This window comes from Pseudophryne corroboree, chromosome 4, assembly GCF_028390025.1.
Source record: "Pseudophryne corroboree isolate aPseCor3 chromosome 4, aPseCor3.hap2, whole genome shotgun sequence".
Lineage (NCBI taxonomy): Eukaryota > Metazoa > Chordata > Amphibia > Anura > Myobatrachidae > Pseudophryne > Pseudophryne corroboree.
The window spans coordinates 866,185,591-866,201,051 of record NC_086447.1 but is presented as its reverse complement, the minus strand read 5'-3'; the positions used below and the strand labels follow the sequence as shown (position 1 = coordinate 866,201,051).

The window sequence follows — 15,461 nt, the reverse complement described above, 5'->3', positions numbered from 1 at the left end:
TAGTGTCTCCGTCGGTACAGCCGACGGCGGATTGGGTGGACATGTGGAATGTTTTGAATGCTAGTGTGGCTTTAATACATAAGAGATTGGACAGGGCAGAGTCCAAAGACCAAGCAGGGAGTCAATCCATGGCTCTTACGGTGTCACAAGACCCCTCAGGGTCCCATAAACGTCCCTTTACCCAGATAGCAGACACTGATACCGACACGGATTCCGACTCCAGTGTCGACTATGATGATGCACGGTTACACCCAAGGATGGCCAAGAGTATTCAATACATGATTATTGCAATAAAAGATGTATTACATATCACAGAGGACCCCTCTGTCCCTGACCCAAGGGTCTGCATGTTTAAGGAAAAGAAACCTGAGGTAACGTTTCCCCCATCTCATGAGCTGAACGCTTTATTCGAAAAAGCTTGGGAAACTCCAGACAAGAGACTGCAGGTTCCCAAGAGAATTATTATGGTGTATCCTTTCCGCTCAAAGGACAGGTTATGGTGGGAATCCTCACCCACTATGGACAAGGCCTGGACACGCTTGTCCAAGAAGGTAGCCCTACCGTCCCTGGACACGGCGACCCTAAAGGATCCTGCGGATCGCAGGCAAGAAACTACCTTAAAAGCAATTTATGCGACTACGGGAGCCCTGCTCAGACCGGCAGTAGCGTCGGCATGGGTTGGTAGCGCAATTGCAGCTTGGGCAGATAACTTGTCATCTGACATGGACACCCTAGATAAAGATAGTATTATATTGACCTTAGGTCACATCAAGGACGCAGCGTTATATATGAGGGAGGCTGCGAGAGATATTGGTCTTTTGGGTTCAAGAGCCAATGCCATGGCAATTTCTGCTAGAAGGTCCCTATGGACCCGTCAATGGACTGGTGATGCTGAGTCAAAGAGACATATGTAGGCTTTACCTTACAAGGGTGAAGTTTTATTTGGGGAGGGCCTTGCGGACCTGGTTTCCACAGCTACTGCGGGTACGTCTTCTTTTTTGCCTTACGTTCCCCCACAGCAAAAGAAAACACCTCAATATCAGATGCAGTCCTTTGGGTCTCATAAGTTCAGAAAGGGGCGTGGCTCATCCTTCCTCGCCAGAGGTAGAGGTAGAGGAAAAAGAACACCAGCTACGGCTAGTTCCCGGGAGCAAAAGTCCTCCCCGGCCTCTACCAAGTCCACCGCATGACGCTGGGGTTCCGCTGCGGGAGTCCGCACCGGTAGGGGCACGTCTTCAACTCTTCAGCCAGGTCTGGGTTCAGTCAGACTTTGATCCTTGGGTGGTCAAAATTGTATCCCAAGGCTACAAACTGGAGTTCGAAGATGTGCCTCCTCACCGATTTTTCAAATCGGCCTTGCCAGCTTCTCCCCCAGAGAGAGCAATAGTTTCAGCTGCCATACAACAGCTGTGTCAACAGCAAGTGATTATCAAGGTTCCCCTATTGCAACAGGGAAAGGGGTTTTATTCAACACTATTTGTGGTCCCGAAGCCGGATGGCTCAGTCAGACCAGTTCTGAATCTAAAATCCCTAAACCTATATTTGAAGAGGTTCAAATTCAAGATGGAATCTCTCTAGGCAGGGATCTCCAGCATGGAAGGGGTGGATTTTATGGTGTAACTAGACATAAAAGGATGCATACCTTCATGTCCCCATATATCCTTCTCATCAGGCGTACCTGAGATTCGCTGTACAGGATTGTCATTACCAGTTTCAGATGTTGCCGTTTGGTCTTTCCACGGCCCCGAGAATTTTCACCAAGGTAATGACGGAAATGATGGTGCTCCTGCGCAAGCAGGGGGTCACAATTATCCCATACTTGGACGATTTCCTGATAAAAGCAAGATCAAGAGAACATTTACTAAAAAGCGTGTCTCTCTCCCTGAGAGTACTACAACAACGCGGCTGGATTTTAAATCTGCCAAAGTCGCAGTTGGTTCCGACAACTCGGCTGTTGTTTTTTGGGCATGATTCTGGACACGGAAAAACAGAGGGTTTTTCTCCCAATGGAAAAGGTCCAGGAACTCAAGAACATGGTCCAGGACCTGCTGAAACCAAAACGAGTGTCAGTTCATCAATGCACTCGAGTATTGGGAAAGATGGTGGCGGCCTGCGAGGCCATTCCGTTTGGCAGGTTCCATGCAATAACCTTTCAGTGGGACCTTCTGGACAAGTGGTCAGGGTCCCATCTCCAGATGCATCGGAGGATACGCCTGTCCCCCAGGGCCAGGGTCTCTCTCCTGTGGTGGCTCCAGAGTGTTCACCTTCTAGAGGGTCGCAAGGTTTGGAATTCAAGATTGGGTTCTCGTGACCACGGATGTGAGCCACCGAGGATGGGGAGCGCTCACCCAGGGAAAAAATTTTCAGGGAATATGGTCAAGCCAGGAGGCTTGTCTACACATCAATGTGCTGGAATTAAAGGCCATATACAACAGCCTGAAGCGGGCGGAGAATCTTCTTTGCAACCTACCCGTTCTGATCCAGTCAGACAACATCACAGCCATGGTGCATGTAAACCACCAGGGCGGGACAAGGAGCAGAGCAACAATGGTGGAAGCCACCAGGATTCTTCGCTGGGCGGAAAATCATGTGAGCGCTCTATCAGCAGTTTTCATATCGGGAGTAGACAACTGGGAAGCAGACTTCCTCATCATGACACGATCTCCATCCAGGGGAGTGGGGACTTCATCAAGAAGTCTTTGCAGAGGTAACAAGTTGTTGGGGACTCCCTCAAATAGACATGATGGCGTCACGCCTCAATAGGAAGCTTCGGACATATTGTTCCAGGTCGAGGGACCCTCAGGCGGTGGCAGTGGACGCCCTAGTGACACCGTGGCTGTTTCAGTCGGTCTATGTGTTCCCTCCATTTCCACTCATCTAAAAAATATTGATAATCATAAGACGAACAAGAGTGCAGATAATACTCATTGTCGCAGATTGGCCTCGAAGGGCCTGGTATCCAGATCTTCGGGAAATGATCACAGAAGATCCTTGGCCGCTTCCTCTCAGAGAGGACCTGTTACAACAGGGGCCGTGTGTGTTCCAAGACTTACCGCGGTTAGGTTTGACGGCATGGCGGTTGAACGCCAGATCCTAGCTAGGAAAGGTATTCTGGGGGAAGTCATCCCTACTCTATTGAAAGCTAGTAAGGAGGTAACGGCGAAGCACTATCACCATATCTGGAGGAAATATGTGTCTTGGTGTGAAACCAAGAATGCTGGGTCGTTTTCTCCATTTTCTACAAACAGGAGTGGATATGGGCCTAAGGTTAGGCTCCATTAAGGTGCAGATTTCGGCCTTATCTATATTCTTTCAGAAGGAATTGGCTTCCAGACTTTTTTAAAAAGGGGTGCTGCACATCCAACCTCCTTTTGTGCCCCCAATGGCACCGTGGGACCTTAATGTGGTGTTACAGTTCCTTAAATCGCACTGGTTTGAACCTCTTCAAACAGTTGAATTGAAGTTTCTCGCTTGGAAAGTGGTCATGTTGTTGGCCTTGGCGTCTGCAAGGCGGGTGTCTGAATTGGCGGCAGTGTCTTACAAAAGCTCCTATCTGATTTTCCATGTGGATCGAGCAGAGTTGAGGACTTGTTCTCAATTTCTGCCTAAGGTGGTTTTGTCTTTTCACATGAACCAACCTATTGTGGTGCCTGTGGCTACGGATGCCTTGGAGGATTCCAAGTCCCTTGAGGTAGTCAGGGCCTTGAAAATTTATATAACCAGAACGGCTAGGGTTAGGAAAACAGAGGCACTGTTTGTCCTGTATGCAGCCAACAAGGTTGGCGCTCCTACTTCTAAGCAGACTTCTGCACGCTGGATCTGTAACACGATTCAGCAGGCTCATTCTACGGCTGGATTGCCGTTACCAAAATCAGTAAAGGCCCATTTCAGTAGGAAGGTGGGCTCTTCTTGGGCGGCTGACCGAGGCGTCTCGGCATTGCAGCTTTGCCGAGCAGATACGTGGTCGGGTTCAAACATTTTTGCTAAATTTTACAAGTTTGATACCCTGGCTGATGAGGACCTCATGTTTGCTCAATCGGTGCTGCAGAGTCATCCGCACTCTCCCGCCCGGTCTGGAGCTTTGGCATAAACCCCATGGTCCTTACGGAGTCCCCAGCATCCTCTAGGACGTAAGAGAAAATAAGATTTTAAACCTACCAGTAAATCTTTTTCTCCTAGTCCGTAGAGGATGCTGGGCGCCCGTCCCAGTGCGGACTAAATCTGCAAGGCTTGTATATAGTTGTTGCTTACATAAGGGTTATGTTACAGTTGAGATTAGTCTCTGGCTGATACTGTTTGTTCATACTGTTAACTGGTTTAGTATATACCATGGGGTGGTCTTCAGTATGCCGAATGTCGGGATCCCGGCGCACAGTATACCGGCGCCGGAATCCCGACACCCGGCATACTCACAGCTGTTCTCCCTCGTGGGGGTCCACGACTCCCCTGGAGTCGCCGGGAGCCTGTGCGCCGGGAGCCTGTGCGCCGCCATACCGTACTACACCCATACCATGTTTTACGGTGTGTGGTGTGTGCTGGTATGTATCTCGCCCTTAGATTAACAAAAATCCTTTCCTCGTACTGTCCGTCTCCTCTGGGCACAGTTCTATAACAGGTCTGGAGGAGGGGCATAGAGGGAGGAGCCAGTGCACACCCATTAAAAGGTCTTAAAGTGCCCATGTCTCCTGCGGAGCCCGTCTATACCCCATGGTCCTTACGGAGTACCCAGCATCCTCTACGGACTAGGAGAAAAAGATTTACCGGTAGGTTTAAAATCTTATTTTTACAGGTTGAGTTTCCCATATCCAAATATTCCGAAATACAAAACTTTTTGAGTGAGCGTGAGATAATGAAACCTTTGTTTTCTGATGGCTCAATGCACACATACTTTGTTTAATACACAAAGTTATTAAAAATATTGTATTAAATGACCTTCAGGCTGTGTGTATAAGGTGTATATAAAACATAAATGAATTGTGTGTATGTACCCAAACTTTGTTTAATGTACAAAGTTATTAAAAATATTAGCTAAAATGACCATCAGGCTGTGTGTATAAGGTGTATATGTAACATAAATACATTCTGTGCTTAGACTTGGGCCCCATCGCCATGAAATCTCATTATGGTATGCAATTATTCCAAACTACGAAATTATCTGGTATCCAAAATACTTCTAGTCCCAATAATTATGGATAAGAGATACTCAACCTGTATATGCTTTTATTGTTATTTCCTATGTGAGTGCAATTGTCTATTAAAAATCTTTGTTTAGCATAAGACTGTATTGCACTATTTATCTTTTTCTCCAAGCCTCCAGCCTCCCAATGAAGTATTCCGCTGTGCAAACGCTATGCCGCCGCTGACTGGGAGTGTATTTTAGCTTAGCAGAAGTGCGAACGAAAGGATCGCAGAGCGGCTGCAAAATAATTTTGGGGGTAAATCTGAGTTGATTGCAGCAGGAACTTTGTTAGCAGTTGGGCAAAACCATGGTGGTCATTCCGAGTTGTTCGCTCGCAAGGCGATTTTAGCAGATTTGCTCATGCTAAGCCGCCGCCTACTGGGAGTGTATCTTAGCTTCTTAAAATTGCGATCGAAAGATTCGCAATATTGCGATTACTAACTACTTAGCAGTTTCTGAGTAGCTCCAGACTTACTCTGCCTGTGCGATCAGTTCAGTGCTTGTCGTTCCTGGTTTGACGTCACAAACACACCCAGCGTTCGCCCAGACACTCCTCCGTTTCTCCAGCCACTCCCGCGTTTTTTCCGGAAACGGTAGCGTTTTTTCCCACACGCCCATAAAACGCCCTGTTTCCGCCCAGAAACACCCATTTCCTGTCAATCACACTACGATCGCCTGAGCGATGAAAAAGCCGTGAGTAAAAATACTAACTTCATAGCAAATTTACTTGGCGCAGTCGCAGTGCGGACATTGCGCATGCGCACTAAGCGGAAAATCGCTGCGATGCGATTAAATTTACCGAGCGAACAACGCGGAATGAGGGCCCATGTGCACTGCAGGGGAGGCAGATATAACATGTGCAGAGAGAGATAGATTTGGGTGTGGTGAGTTAAATCTGCAATCTAAAAGTAAAGCAGCCAGTATTTACCCTGCACAGAAACAAAATAACCCACCCAAATCTATCTCTCTCTGCACATGTTATATCTGCCTCCCCTGCAGTGCACATGGTTTTGCCCAACTGCTAAAAAATTTCCTGCTGCGATCAACTAGGAATTACCCCCTTTGTGCAGTTTTAGAGTAGCTCCAGTCTCAGCGCTTGCGATCACTTCAGACTATTCAGTTCCTGTTTTGACATCACGAACACGCCCTTAAAACGGTCAGTTGACACCCAGAAACGCCCACTTCATGTCAATCACTCGGCGGCCAGCAGTGCAACTGAAAAGCTTCGCTAGACCCTGTGTGAAACTACATCGGCCGTTGTGAAAGTACGTCGCGCGTGCGCATTGTGCCGCATACGCGTGCGCAGAAGTGCTGTTTTTTTGCCTCATCGCTGCACAGCGAACGAATGCAGCTAGCGAACAACTCGTAATGACCCCCATTATACTTACATCTATGTGAGTGGAACCAATAAAAGGATCTGTAAGGCTGATTGTCATCTGGTGTTGCACTATTCTCTTCTGTTTTTAATTTTTAGATCATGTGGGGAAAGTGATCCCATTCAACAAAAGGATGTAAATTTTAATTATTGTTTATTATGTGTGAGAATTTGTAAGAGGTGCATTTGATTTATAATAGCACCTTGTGTTTCTCACTTTTGTTTGGTTTAACTATATGGGCTGTAAGTAATAGAGGACGATTATATGTGGAGGTACAGTATGCATGGTAACAAGAAATGAGGGGTGGTATTCATGTGACCGGCGGTCGGGAGACCGACAGTCACATGACCTCCTCCATCATCCTGACCCCTCACTATCCCGATGGTCGGCACGCCGACCAATAGGGACTATTTCCACTTGTGGGTGTCCACGACACCCATAGAGTGGGAATAGAACCCTACGGTCGCCACCGAGCCCGCAAGTGGCTTGCTGCACTCGCCCCTCCCCGCCGGGATCCCGGCGTCGGTATGCTGCCGGGATCCCGGCGTCGGTTAGCTGAGACCGCCGGTCAGCCATATTACACCCGAAATAAGTGCTCCAGGGGCCGGTAAAGATCTGACACTGGAACTGGAGGTATATTTACTCGATGTTTGGTCGATTTTTGATTGATTTTGTGATTCTGACTGTTCTGACATGCTTTCTTGACGTTCTCCTAAAGGTTTGTCATTGGAACGCTCTGCTGCCACCATTGCCTCGCATGCGCGCCTGTCGGAGAGGGAAGAGGAGGCTGTTGCTTGCTTTGAAAAGGCCAGCTGGATTGCACAAGTCTACCTGCAGGAGTTAGAGAAGGTTAGTGAAGGTTGCTGTAAAGAGAAATTACACATATTTCTTATTATTTAGTGTGCACATATTTATTTATTTATTTATTAACAGTTTCTTATATAGCGCAGCATATTCCGTTGCGCTTTACAATTAGAACCACAGTAATAGAACAAAACTGGGTAAAAACAGACAGACATAGAGGTAGGAAGGCCCTGCTCGCAAGCTTACAATCTATAGGATATTCCGCAGCGGTGTACAGAGAGTATCTCAGCCAGTCACATCAGTCCCTGTCGCAGTGGAGCTTACAGTCCATATTCCCTATCACACGGATACACACATACACTAGTGTTTATTTTTGTCAGAAGCCAGCTACCCTAGCAGTGTGTCTTTGGAGTGTGGGAGGAAATCCTGGGAATAGTCTCTGAAGAACTGCAGCTCAAAGGATAGTTGTTTACAGGGTTGGATTAACAATGAGGTGACTGGGACCCGCAGCCCCAGGCCTCTTCATAAAATAGGCCCATTGTCATGACAGCAGGATTATGTTTAGCCACCCAGCTGGCCACATGGTACGCCACCTGCAGCTTGAGCGGGGGCGCCACTGAGGCTGGCACAGCCAAATGAAGGTATGTGCACAGCTTGCTTGGTGCGATGGCGCGACTGCTCTTGTTTTCCTGCACGATTGGCTGAATGTTGTCTGTTCACAGCATGTGGCCATTGTGTTAGATAGGGGGCATCCAGGCACAGTTCACAGGAAGCGCCCCCCCTGAACCCACTTCTTCTCCTCCTTCACTGCACGTGTCCTGAGCAGCTTTACCTCTGCAAGTGTCCATACTGAGGGCATTTAAGAGGCATGTCATCATATTTCTCTGACGTCCTAGTGGATGCTGGGAACTCCGTAAGGACCATGGGGAATAGCGGCTCCGCAGGAGACAGGGCACATCTAAAGAAAGCTTTAGGATCACCTGGTGTGCACTGGCTCCTCCCCCTATGACCCTCCTCCAAGCCTCAGTTAGATTTTCTGTGCCCGACGAGAAGGGTGCACACTAGGGGCTCTCCTGAGCTCTTTGTGAAAGTTTTAGTTTAGGTTTATTATTTTCAGTGAGACCTGCTGGCAACAGGCTCACTGCATCGAGGGACTAAGGGGAGAAGAAGCGAACTCACCTGCGTGCAGAGTGGATTGGGCTTCTTAGGCTACTGGACATTAGCTCCAGAGGGACGATCACAGGTTCAGCCTGGATGGGTCACCGGAGCCGCGCCGCCGGCCCCCTTACAGAGCCAGAAGAGCGAAGAGGTCCGGAAAAATCGGCGGCAGAAGACTTTCCTGTCTTCAGATAAAGGTAGGCGCACAGCACCGCAGCTGTGCGCCATTGCTCTCAGCACACTTCACACTCCGGTCACTGAGGGTGCAGGGCGCTGGGGGGGCAGCGCCCTGAGACGCAATAAATCGATAGAAAACCTTTTATGGCTAAAATAAATGCATCACATATAACTCCTGGGCTATATGGATGCATTTAACCCCTGCCAAAACATACAAGAAAACGGATGATAAGGACGCCGAGAAAGGGGCGGAGCCTATCTCCTCAGCACACTGGCGCCATTTTCCCTCACAGCTCAGTTGGAGGGAAGCTCCCTGGCTCTCCCCTGCAGTCACTACACTACAGAAAGGGGTTAAAAAAGAGAGGGGGGCACAAATTAGGCGCAGTATAAACAATACAGCAGCTATAAAGGGAAAAACACTTATATAAGGTTATCCCTGTATATATATAGCGCTCTGGTGTGTGCTGGCAAACTCTCCCTCTGTCTCCCCAAAGGGCTAGTGGGGTCCTGTCCTCTATCAGAGCATTCCCTGTGTGTGTGCTGTGTGTCGGTACGTTTGTGTCGACATGTATGAGGAGAAAAATGATGAGGAGACGGAGTAGAGTGTCTGTAATAGTGTTGTCACCCCCTGGGGGGTCGACACCTGAGTGGATGTACTGTTGAAATTGCGTGACAGTGTCAGCTTTGTATAAAAGACAGTGGTTGACATGAGACAGCCGGCTACTCAGCTTGTGCATGTCCAGACGTCTCATACAGGGGCTCTAAAGCGCCCGTTACCTCAGATACAGACGCCGACACGGATACTGACTCCTGTGTCGACGGTGAAGAGACAACCGTGATTTCCAATAGGGCCACACATTGCATGATTGAGGCAATGGAAAAAGTTTACACTCTTCTGATAATATAAATACCACCAAAAAAAAAAGGGGTATTATGTTTGGTGAGGAAAAACTTCCTGTAGTTTTCCTGAATCTGAGAAATAAAATGAGGTGTGTGATGATGCGTGGGTTTCCCCCCGATAACAATTGATAATTTCTAAAAAGTTATTGGCAGTATACCTTTTCCCGCCAGAGGTTAGGGTGCGTTGGGAAACACCCCCTAGGGGGGATAAGGCGCTCACACGCTTGTACAAGGGCTCTACCCTCTCTGGAGATGGCCGCCCTTAAGGATCCTGCTGATAGAAAGCAGGAGGGTATCCTAAAATGTATTTACACACATACTGGTGTTATACTGCGACCAGCAATCGCCTCAGCCTGGATGTGCAGTGCTGGGTTGGCGTGGTCGGATTCCCTGACTGGAAATATGATATCCTAGATAAGGACAGTATATTATTGCCTATAGAGCAATTAAAAGATGCATTTCTATATATGCATGATACACAGCGGAATATTTGCCGACTGGCATCAAGTATAAGTGCGTTGTCCAATTATACCAGTAAAGTGGTCAGGTGATGCGGATTCCAAACGGCATTTGGAAGTATTGCCTTAAAAGAGGGGATGTACCCCAGGTCGCCTCTCAAAATAAGACGCCGTATTATCAGGCGCAGGCCTGGTTGGCAAGCGGACAAAAGGGTTCCTCTTTTCTGCTCGTGACAGAGGGAGAGGAAAATGGCTGCAGAGATCAGCCAGTTCCAAGGAACAGAAACTCTTTTCCGCCTCTGCCAAGCCCTCAGTATGACGCTAGGGCTTTACAAGTTCAGGCACGGTGGGGTCCCGTTCTCAATGAATTTCAGTGAGCAGTGGGCTCACTCGCAAGTAGACCCCTGGATCCTTCTGGTAATATTTCAGGGGTACAAATTGGAATTCGAGACGTATCCCCCTCGCCGTTTCCAAAGGTCTGTTTTACCGACGTCTCCCGCTGACAGGGAGGCAAGTTTGGAAACCATTCACAAGCTGTATTCCCAGCAGGTGATAATCAAGGTACCCCTCCTGCAACAGGGAACGGGGTATTATTCCACACTATTGTGGTACCGAAGCCAGACGGCTCGGGGAGACCGATTTTAAAATCTAAAATCTAAAATCTTTGAACACTTGCATACAGAGGTTCAAATTCAAAATTGAGTCACTCAGAGCAGTGATTGCAAACCTGGAAGAAGGGGACTACATGATGTCTCGGGACATCAAGGATGCTTACCTTCAGGTCAAAATTTACCCTTCTCACCAAGGGTATTTCAGGTTATGGTACAGAACTGTCACTATCAGTTCGGACGCTGCCGTAGGGATGGTCCACGGCACCCCGGGTCTTTACTGAAGTAATGACCGTAATGATGATATTCCTTCGAAGGAAGGGAATTTTAGTTATCCGTTACTTGGACGATTCCCTGATAAGGGTAAGATCCAGGGAACAGTTGGAGATCGGTGTAACACTATATCAGGTAGTGTTGCGGCAGCACGATTGGATTCTCAATATTCCAAAATCGCAGCTGGTTCCGACGTCTTGTCTTCTGTTCCTAGGGATGATCCTGGACACAGTCCAGAAAGAAGGTGTTTCTCCCGGAGGAGAAAGCCAGGGAGTTATCCGAGCTAGTCCGGAACCTCCTAAAACCGAACCAAGTCTCAGTGCATCAATGCACAAGGGTTCTGGGTAAAAATGGTGGCTTCCTATGAAGCAATCCCATTCGGCAGATTCCACGCAAGACTTTCCAGTGGAACCTACTGGACAAATGGTCCGGGTCGCATCTTCAGATGCTTCAGCGGATAACCCTGTCACCGGGGACAAGGGTATCCCTCCTGTGGTGGTTGCAGAGTGCTCATCTTCTAGAGGGCCGCAGATTCGGCATTCGGGACTGGGTCCTGGTGGTTACGGATGCCAGCCTGCGAGGCTGGGGAGCAGTCACACAGGGAAGGAATTTCCAGGGCTTATGGTCAAGCCTGGAGACATCTCTTCATATAAACATTCTGGAACTAAGGGCCATTTACAATGCCCTAAGTCAAGCGAAACCCCTGCTTCAGGGTCAGGCGGTATTGATCCAATCGGACAACATCACGTCAGTCGCCCATGTAAACAGACAGGGCGGCACGGGAAGCAGGGGGGCAATGGCAGAAGCTGCAAGGATTCTTCGCTGGGCGGAAAATCATGTGATAGCACTGTCAGCAGTGTTCATTCCGGGAGTGGACAACTGGGAAGCAGACTTCCTCAGCAGACACGACCTTCACCCGGGAGAGTGGGGACTTCACCCAGAAGTCTTCCACCTGATTGTAAACCGTTGGGAAAAACCAAAGGTGGACATAATGGCGTCCCGTCTAAACAAAAAACTAGACAGATATTGCGCCAGGTCAGGGGACCCTCAGGCAATAGCGGTGGACGCTCTGGTAACACCGTGGGTGTACCAGTCAGTGTATGTGTTCCCTCCTCTGCCTCTCATACCAAAAGTACTGAGAATCATAAGAAGGAGAGGAGTAAGAACTATACTCGTGGTTCCGGATTGGCCAAGAAGGACTTGGTATCCGGAACTTCAAGAGATGCTCACGGACGAACCGCGGCCTCTACCTCTAAGAAAGGACCTGCTCCAGCAGGGGCCTTGTCTGTTCCAAGACTTACCGCGGCTGCGTTTGACGGCTTGGCGGTTGAACGCCGGATCCTGAAGGAAAAAGGCATTCCAGATGAAGTCATCCCTACCCTGGTCAAGGCCAGGAAGGACGTAACCGCAAAACATTATCACCGCATTTGGCGAAAATATGTTGCGTGGTGGGAGGCCAAGAAGGCCCCTACAGAGGAATTTCAACTGGGTCGTTTCCTCCATTTCCTGCAAACAGGACTGTCTATGGGCCTAAGATTAGGGCCCATTAAGGTTCAAATTTCGGCCCTGTCGATTTTCTTCCAAAAGGAACTGGCTTCAGTGCCTGAAGTTCAGACATTTGTAAAAGGGGTACTGCATATACAGCCTCCTTTTGTGCCTCCAGTGGCACCTTGGGATCTCAATGTTGTGTTGATTTTCCTAAAGTCACATTGGTTTGAACTACTCACCACTGTGGACTTAAAATATCTCACATGGAAGGTGACGATGCTGTTAGCCCTGGCTTCAGCCAGGCGTGTGTCAGAACTGGCGGCTTTATCATATAAAAGCCCTTATTTAATATTTCATTCTGACAGGGCAGACTTGAGGACTTGTCCTCAATTTCTACCTAAGGTGGTTTCTGCATTCCACATGAAGCAACCTATTGTGGTACCTGCGGCTACTAAGGACTTGGAGGATTCCAAGTTGCTTGACGTGGTCAGGGCCCTGAAAATATATGTTTCCAGGACGGCTGGAGTCAGAAAATCTGACGCGCTGTTTATCCTGTATGCCCCCAACAAACTGGGTGCTCCTGCTTCTAAGCAGACGATTGCTCGTTGGATTTGTAGTACAATTCAGCTTGCACGTTCTGTGGCAGGCCTGCCACAGCCAAAAATCTTAAAATGCCCACTCCACAAGGAAGGTGGGCTCATCTTGGGCAGCTGCCCGAGGGGTCTCGGCTTTACAACTTTGCCGAGCAGTTACTTCGTCAGGAGCAAATACGTTTGTAAACTTCTACAAATTTGATACCCTGGCTGAGGAGGACCTGGAGTTCTCTCATTCGGTGCTGCAGAGTCATCCGCACTCTCCCGCCCGTTTGGGAGCTTTGGTATAATCCCCATGGTCCTTACGGAGTTCCCAGCATCCACTAGGACGTCAGAGAAAATAAGAATTTACTTACCGATAATTCTATTTCTCGTAGTCCGTAGTGGATGCTGGGCGCCCATCCCAAGTGCGGATTGTCTGCAATACTGGTACATAATTATTGTTACCAAAAAATTCGGGTTATTGTTGTAGTGAGCCATCTTTTATAGAGGTTTCTCTATTATCATGCTGTTAACTGGGTTCAGATCACAAGTTGTACAGTGTGATTGGTGTGGCTGGTATGAGTCTTACCCGGGATTCAAAATCCTTCCTTATTGTGTACGCTCGTCCGGGCACAGTATCCTAACTGAGGCTTGGAGGAGGGTCATAGGGGGAGGAGCCAGTGCACACCAGGTGATCCTAAAGCTTTCTTTAGATGTGCCCTGTCTCCTGCGGAGCCGCTATTCCCCATGGTCCTTACGGAGTTCCCAGCATCCACAACGGACTACGAGAAATAGAATTATCGGTAAGTAAATTCTTATTTTTTCAACTTTTGCTTGATTCACCATGCACGTGGACTACGATTGGGAATAGTAACTAAATGTTTTCTTTCTTGTGTGAAGTTTTAACAAAGGGGGGCCCAAATGTATTACGCTTTAACAAGAGATAAAGGGGGTCATTCCGAGTTGATTTAGCACAGCTACGATCTTCCCTGACATGCGGGGGGACGCCCAGCACAGGGCTAGTCCGCCCCGCCTGTCAGTCCGGCCCCCGCTCGCAGAAGTGCAAAGGCATCGCACAGCGGCGATGCCTTTGCACTTCAGGAGTAACTCCCAGCCAGCACAGCTTTAGCATGCTTGACGGGAGCTACTCATCGCTCACCAGCCCGCAGTAGCTGCGTGTGACGTCACGCAGCCGCTGCGGGCCGCCCCCCTTTCGGTCCGGCCACCCCTGCGTTGGCCAGACCAAACCCACGAAACGGCGTCCAAACGCTGCCGTTCCACCCCCTCCCGCCCAGCAATCGCCTCTGCCTGTCAATCAGGCAGAGGCGATCGCATCCCTGCTACGGGCTTTGGCCGCCTGGCATGCGCCGGCGCACTACGGCGCCGGCGCATGCGCAGTAGGGACCCGTCCGCTCTGCTGCGTTAAAACACAGCGAGTGAATGGGTCAGAATAACCCCAAAGTGGAGACAGTAAAGAGTGATAAAGCTCCTAAAAGCCATGTCACAGGCAGTGTGTAAAAAATGACAGTTAGGAGCTGATTGGCTGGTCATTTATCACTCTCTCTATCTCCACTTTATCTCTTGTTAAAGCTTAATACATTTGAGCCGTGATATGTTAAAATTTACAAATGTTCAGTACGTGACAGTGCAATGACCCATAGCATGGTATTTATCATTTCCTCACAAAATAATGTAGGCTTTCTACTTTGAAGTATTTACTGAGACATTGCAGCTGATAGTGTGGGGGTTGTACACTTCTTCATTTCACTGGCCCCACCCACACAGCACTGGCCACACCCATATCAACGTGGCACTTTATCCGGCCCTGAATTCTCATAATGTAAGGTACGCTTATTTTAACATGAATGTTAGATGATAGATAGGCTGATCATGTGACTGGCTAACATCATAGACAGCCTTTGTGATGTCACTCAGCTTAGGGGAAACAAATCAGTACTTAGGCCCTCATTCCGAGTTGTTCGCTCGCAAGGCGATTTTAGCAGAGTTACACACGCTAAGCCGCCGCCTACTGGGAGTGAATCTTAGCTTCTTAAAATTGCGAACGATGTATTCGCAATATTGCGATTACACACCTCGTAGCAGTTTCTGAGTAGCTTCAACCTTACTCGGCATCTGCGATCAGTTCAGTGCTTGTCGTTCCTGGTTTGACGTCACAAACACACCCAGCGTTCGCCCAGACACTCCTCCGTTTCTCCGGCCACTCCCGCGTTTTTTCCGGAAACGGTAGCGTTTTTATCCACACGCCCATAAAACGCCGTGTTTCCGCCCAGTAACACCCATTTCCTGTCAATCACACTACGATCGCCGGAGCGAAGAAAAAGCAGTGAGTAAAAATACTATCTTCATAGCAAAATTACTTGGCGCAGTCGCAGTGCGAACATTGCGCATGCGTACTAAGCAGAAAAACGCTGCGATGCGAAGAAAAATACAGAGCGAACGACTCG

General features: G+C 48.6%; 1 protein-coding gene across 8 annotated transcripts in view; it reads left to right on the top strand.

The window, feature by feature from the left end:
- Positions 1-15,461, top strand: part of TTC7A (tetratricopeptide repeat domain 7A) — a 914,714-nt gene that overhangs the window by 173,506 nt on the left and 725,747 nt on the right. For all 8 annotated transcript variants that reach the window (XM_063918709.1, XM_063918713.1, XM_063918708.1 and 5 more), the window contains one exon: positions 7,274-7,404. In XM_063918709.1, the coding sequence (XP_063774779.1) occupies positions 7,274-7,404 (131 nt within the window). The remainder of the gene's footprint in view (positions 1-7,273; positions 7,405-15,461) is intronic.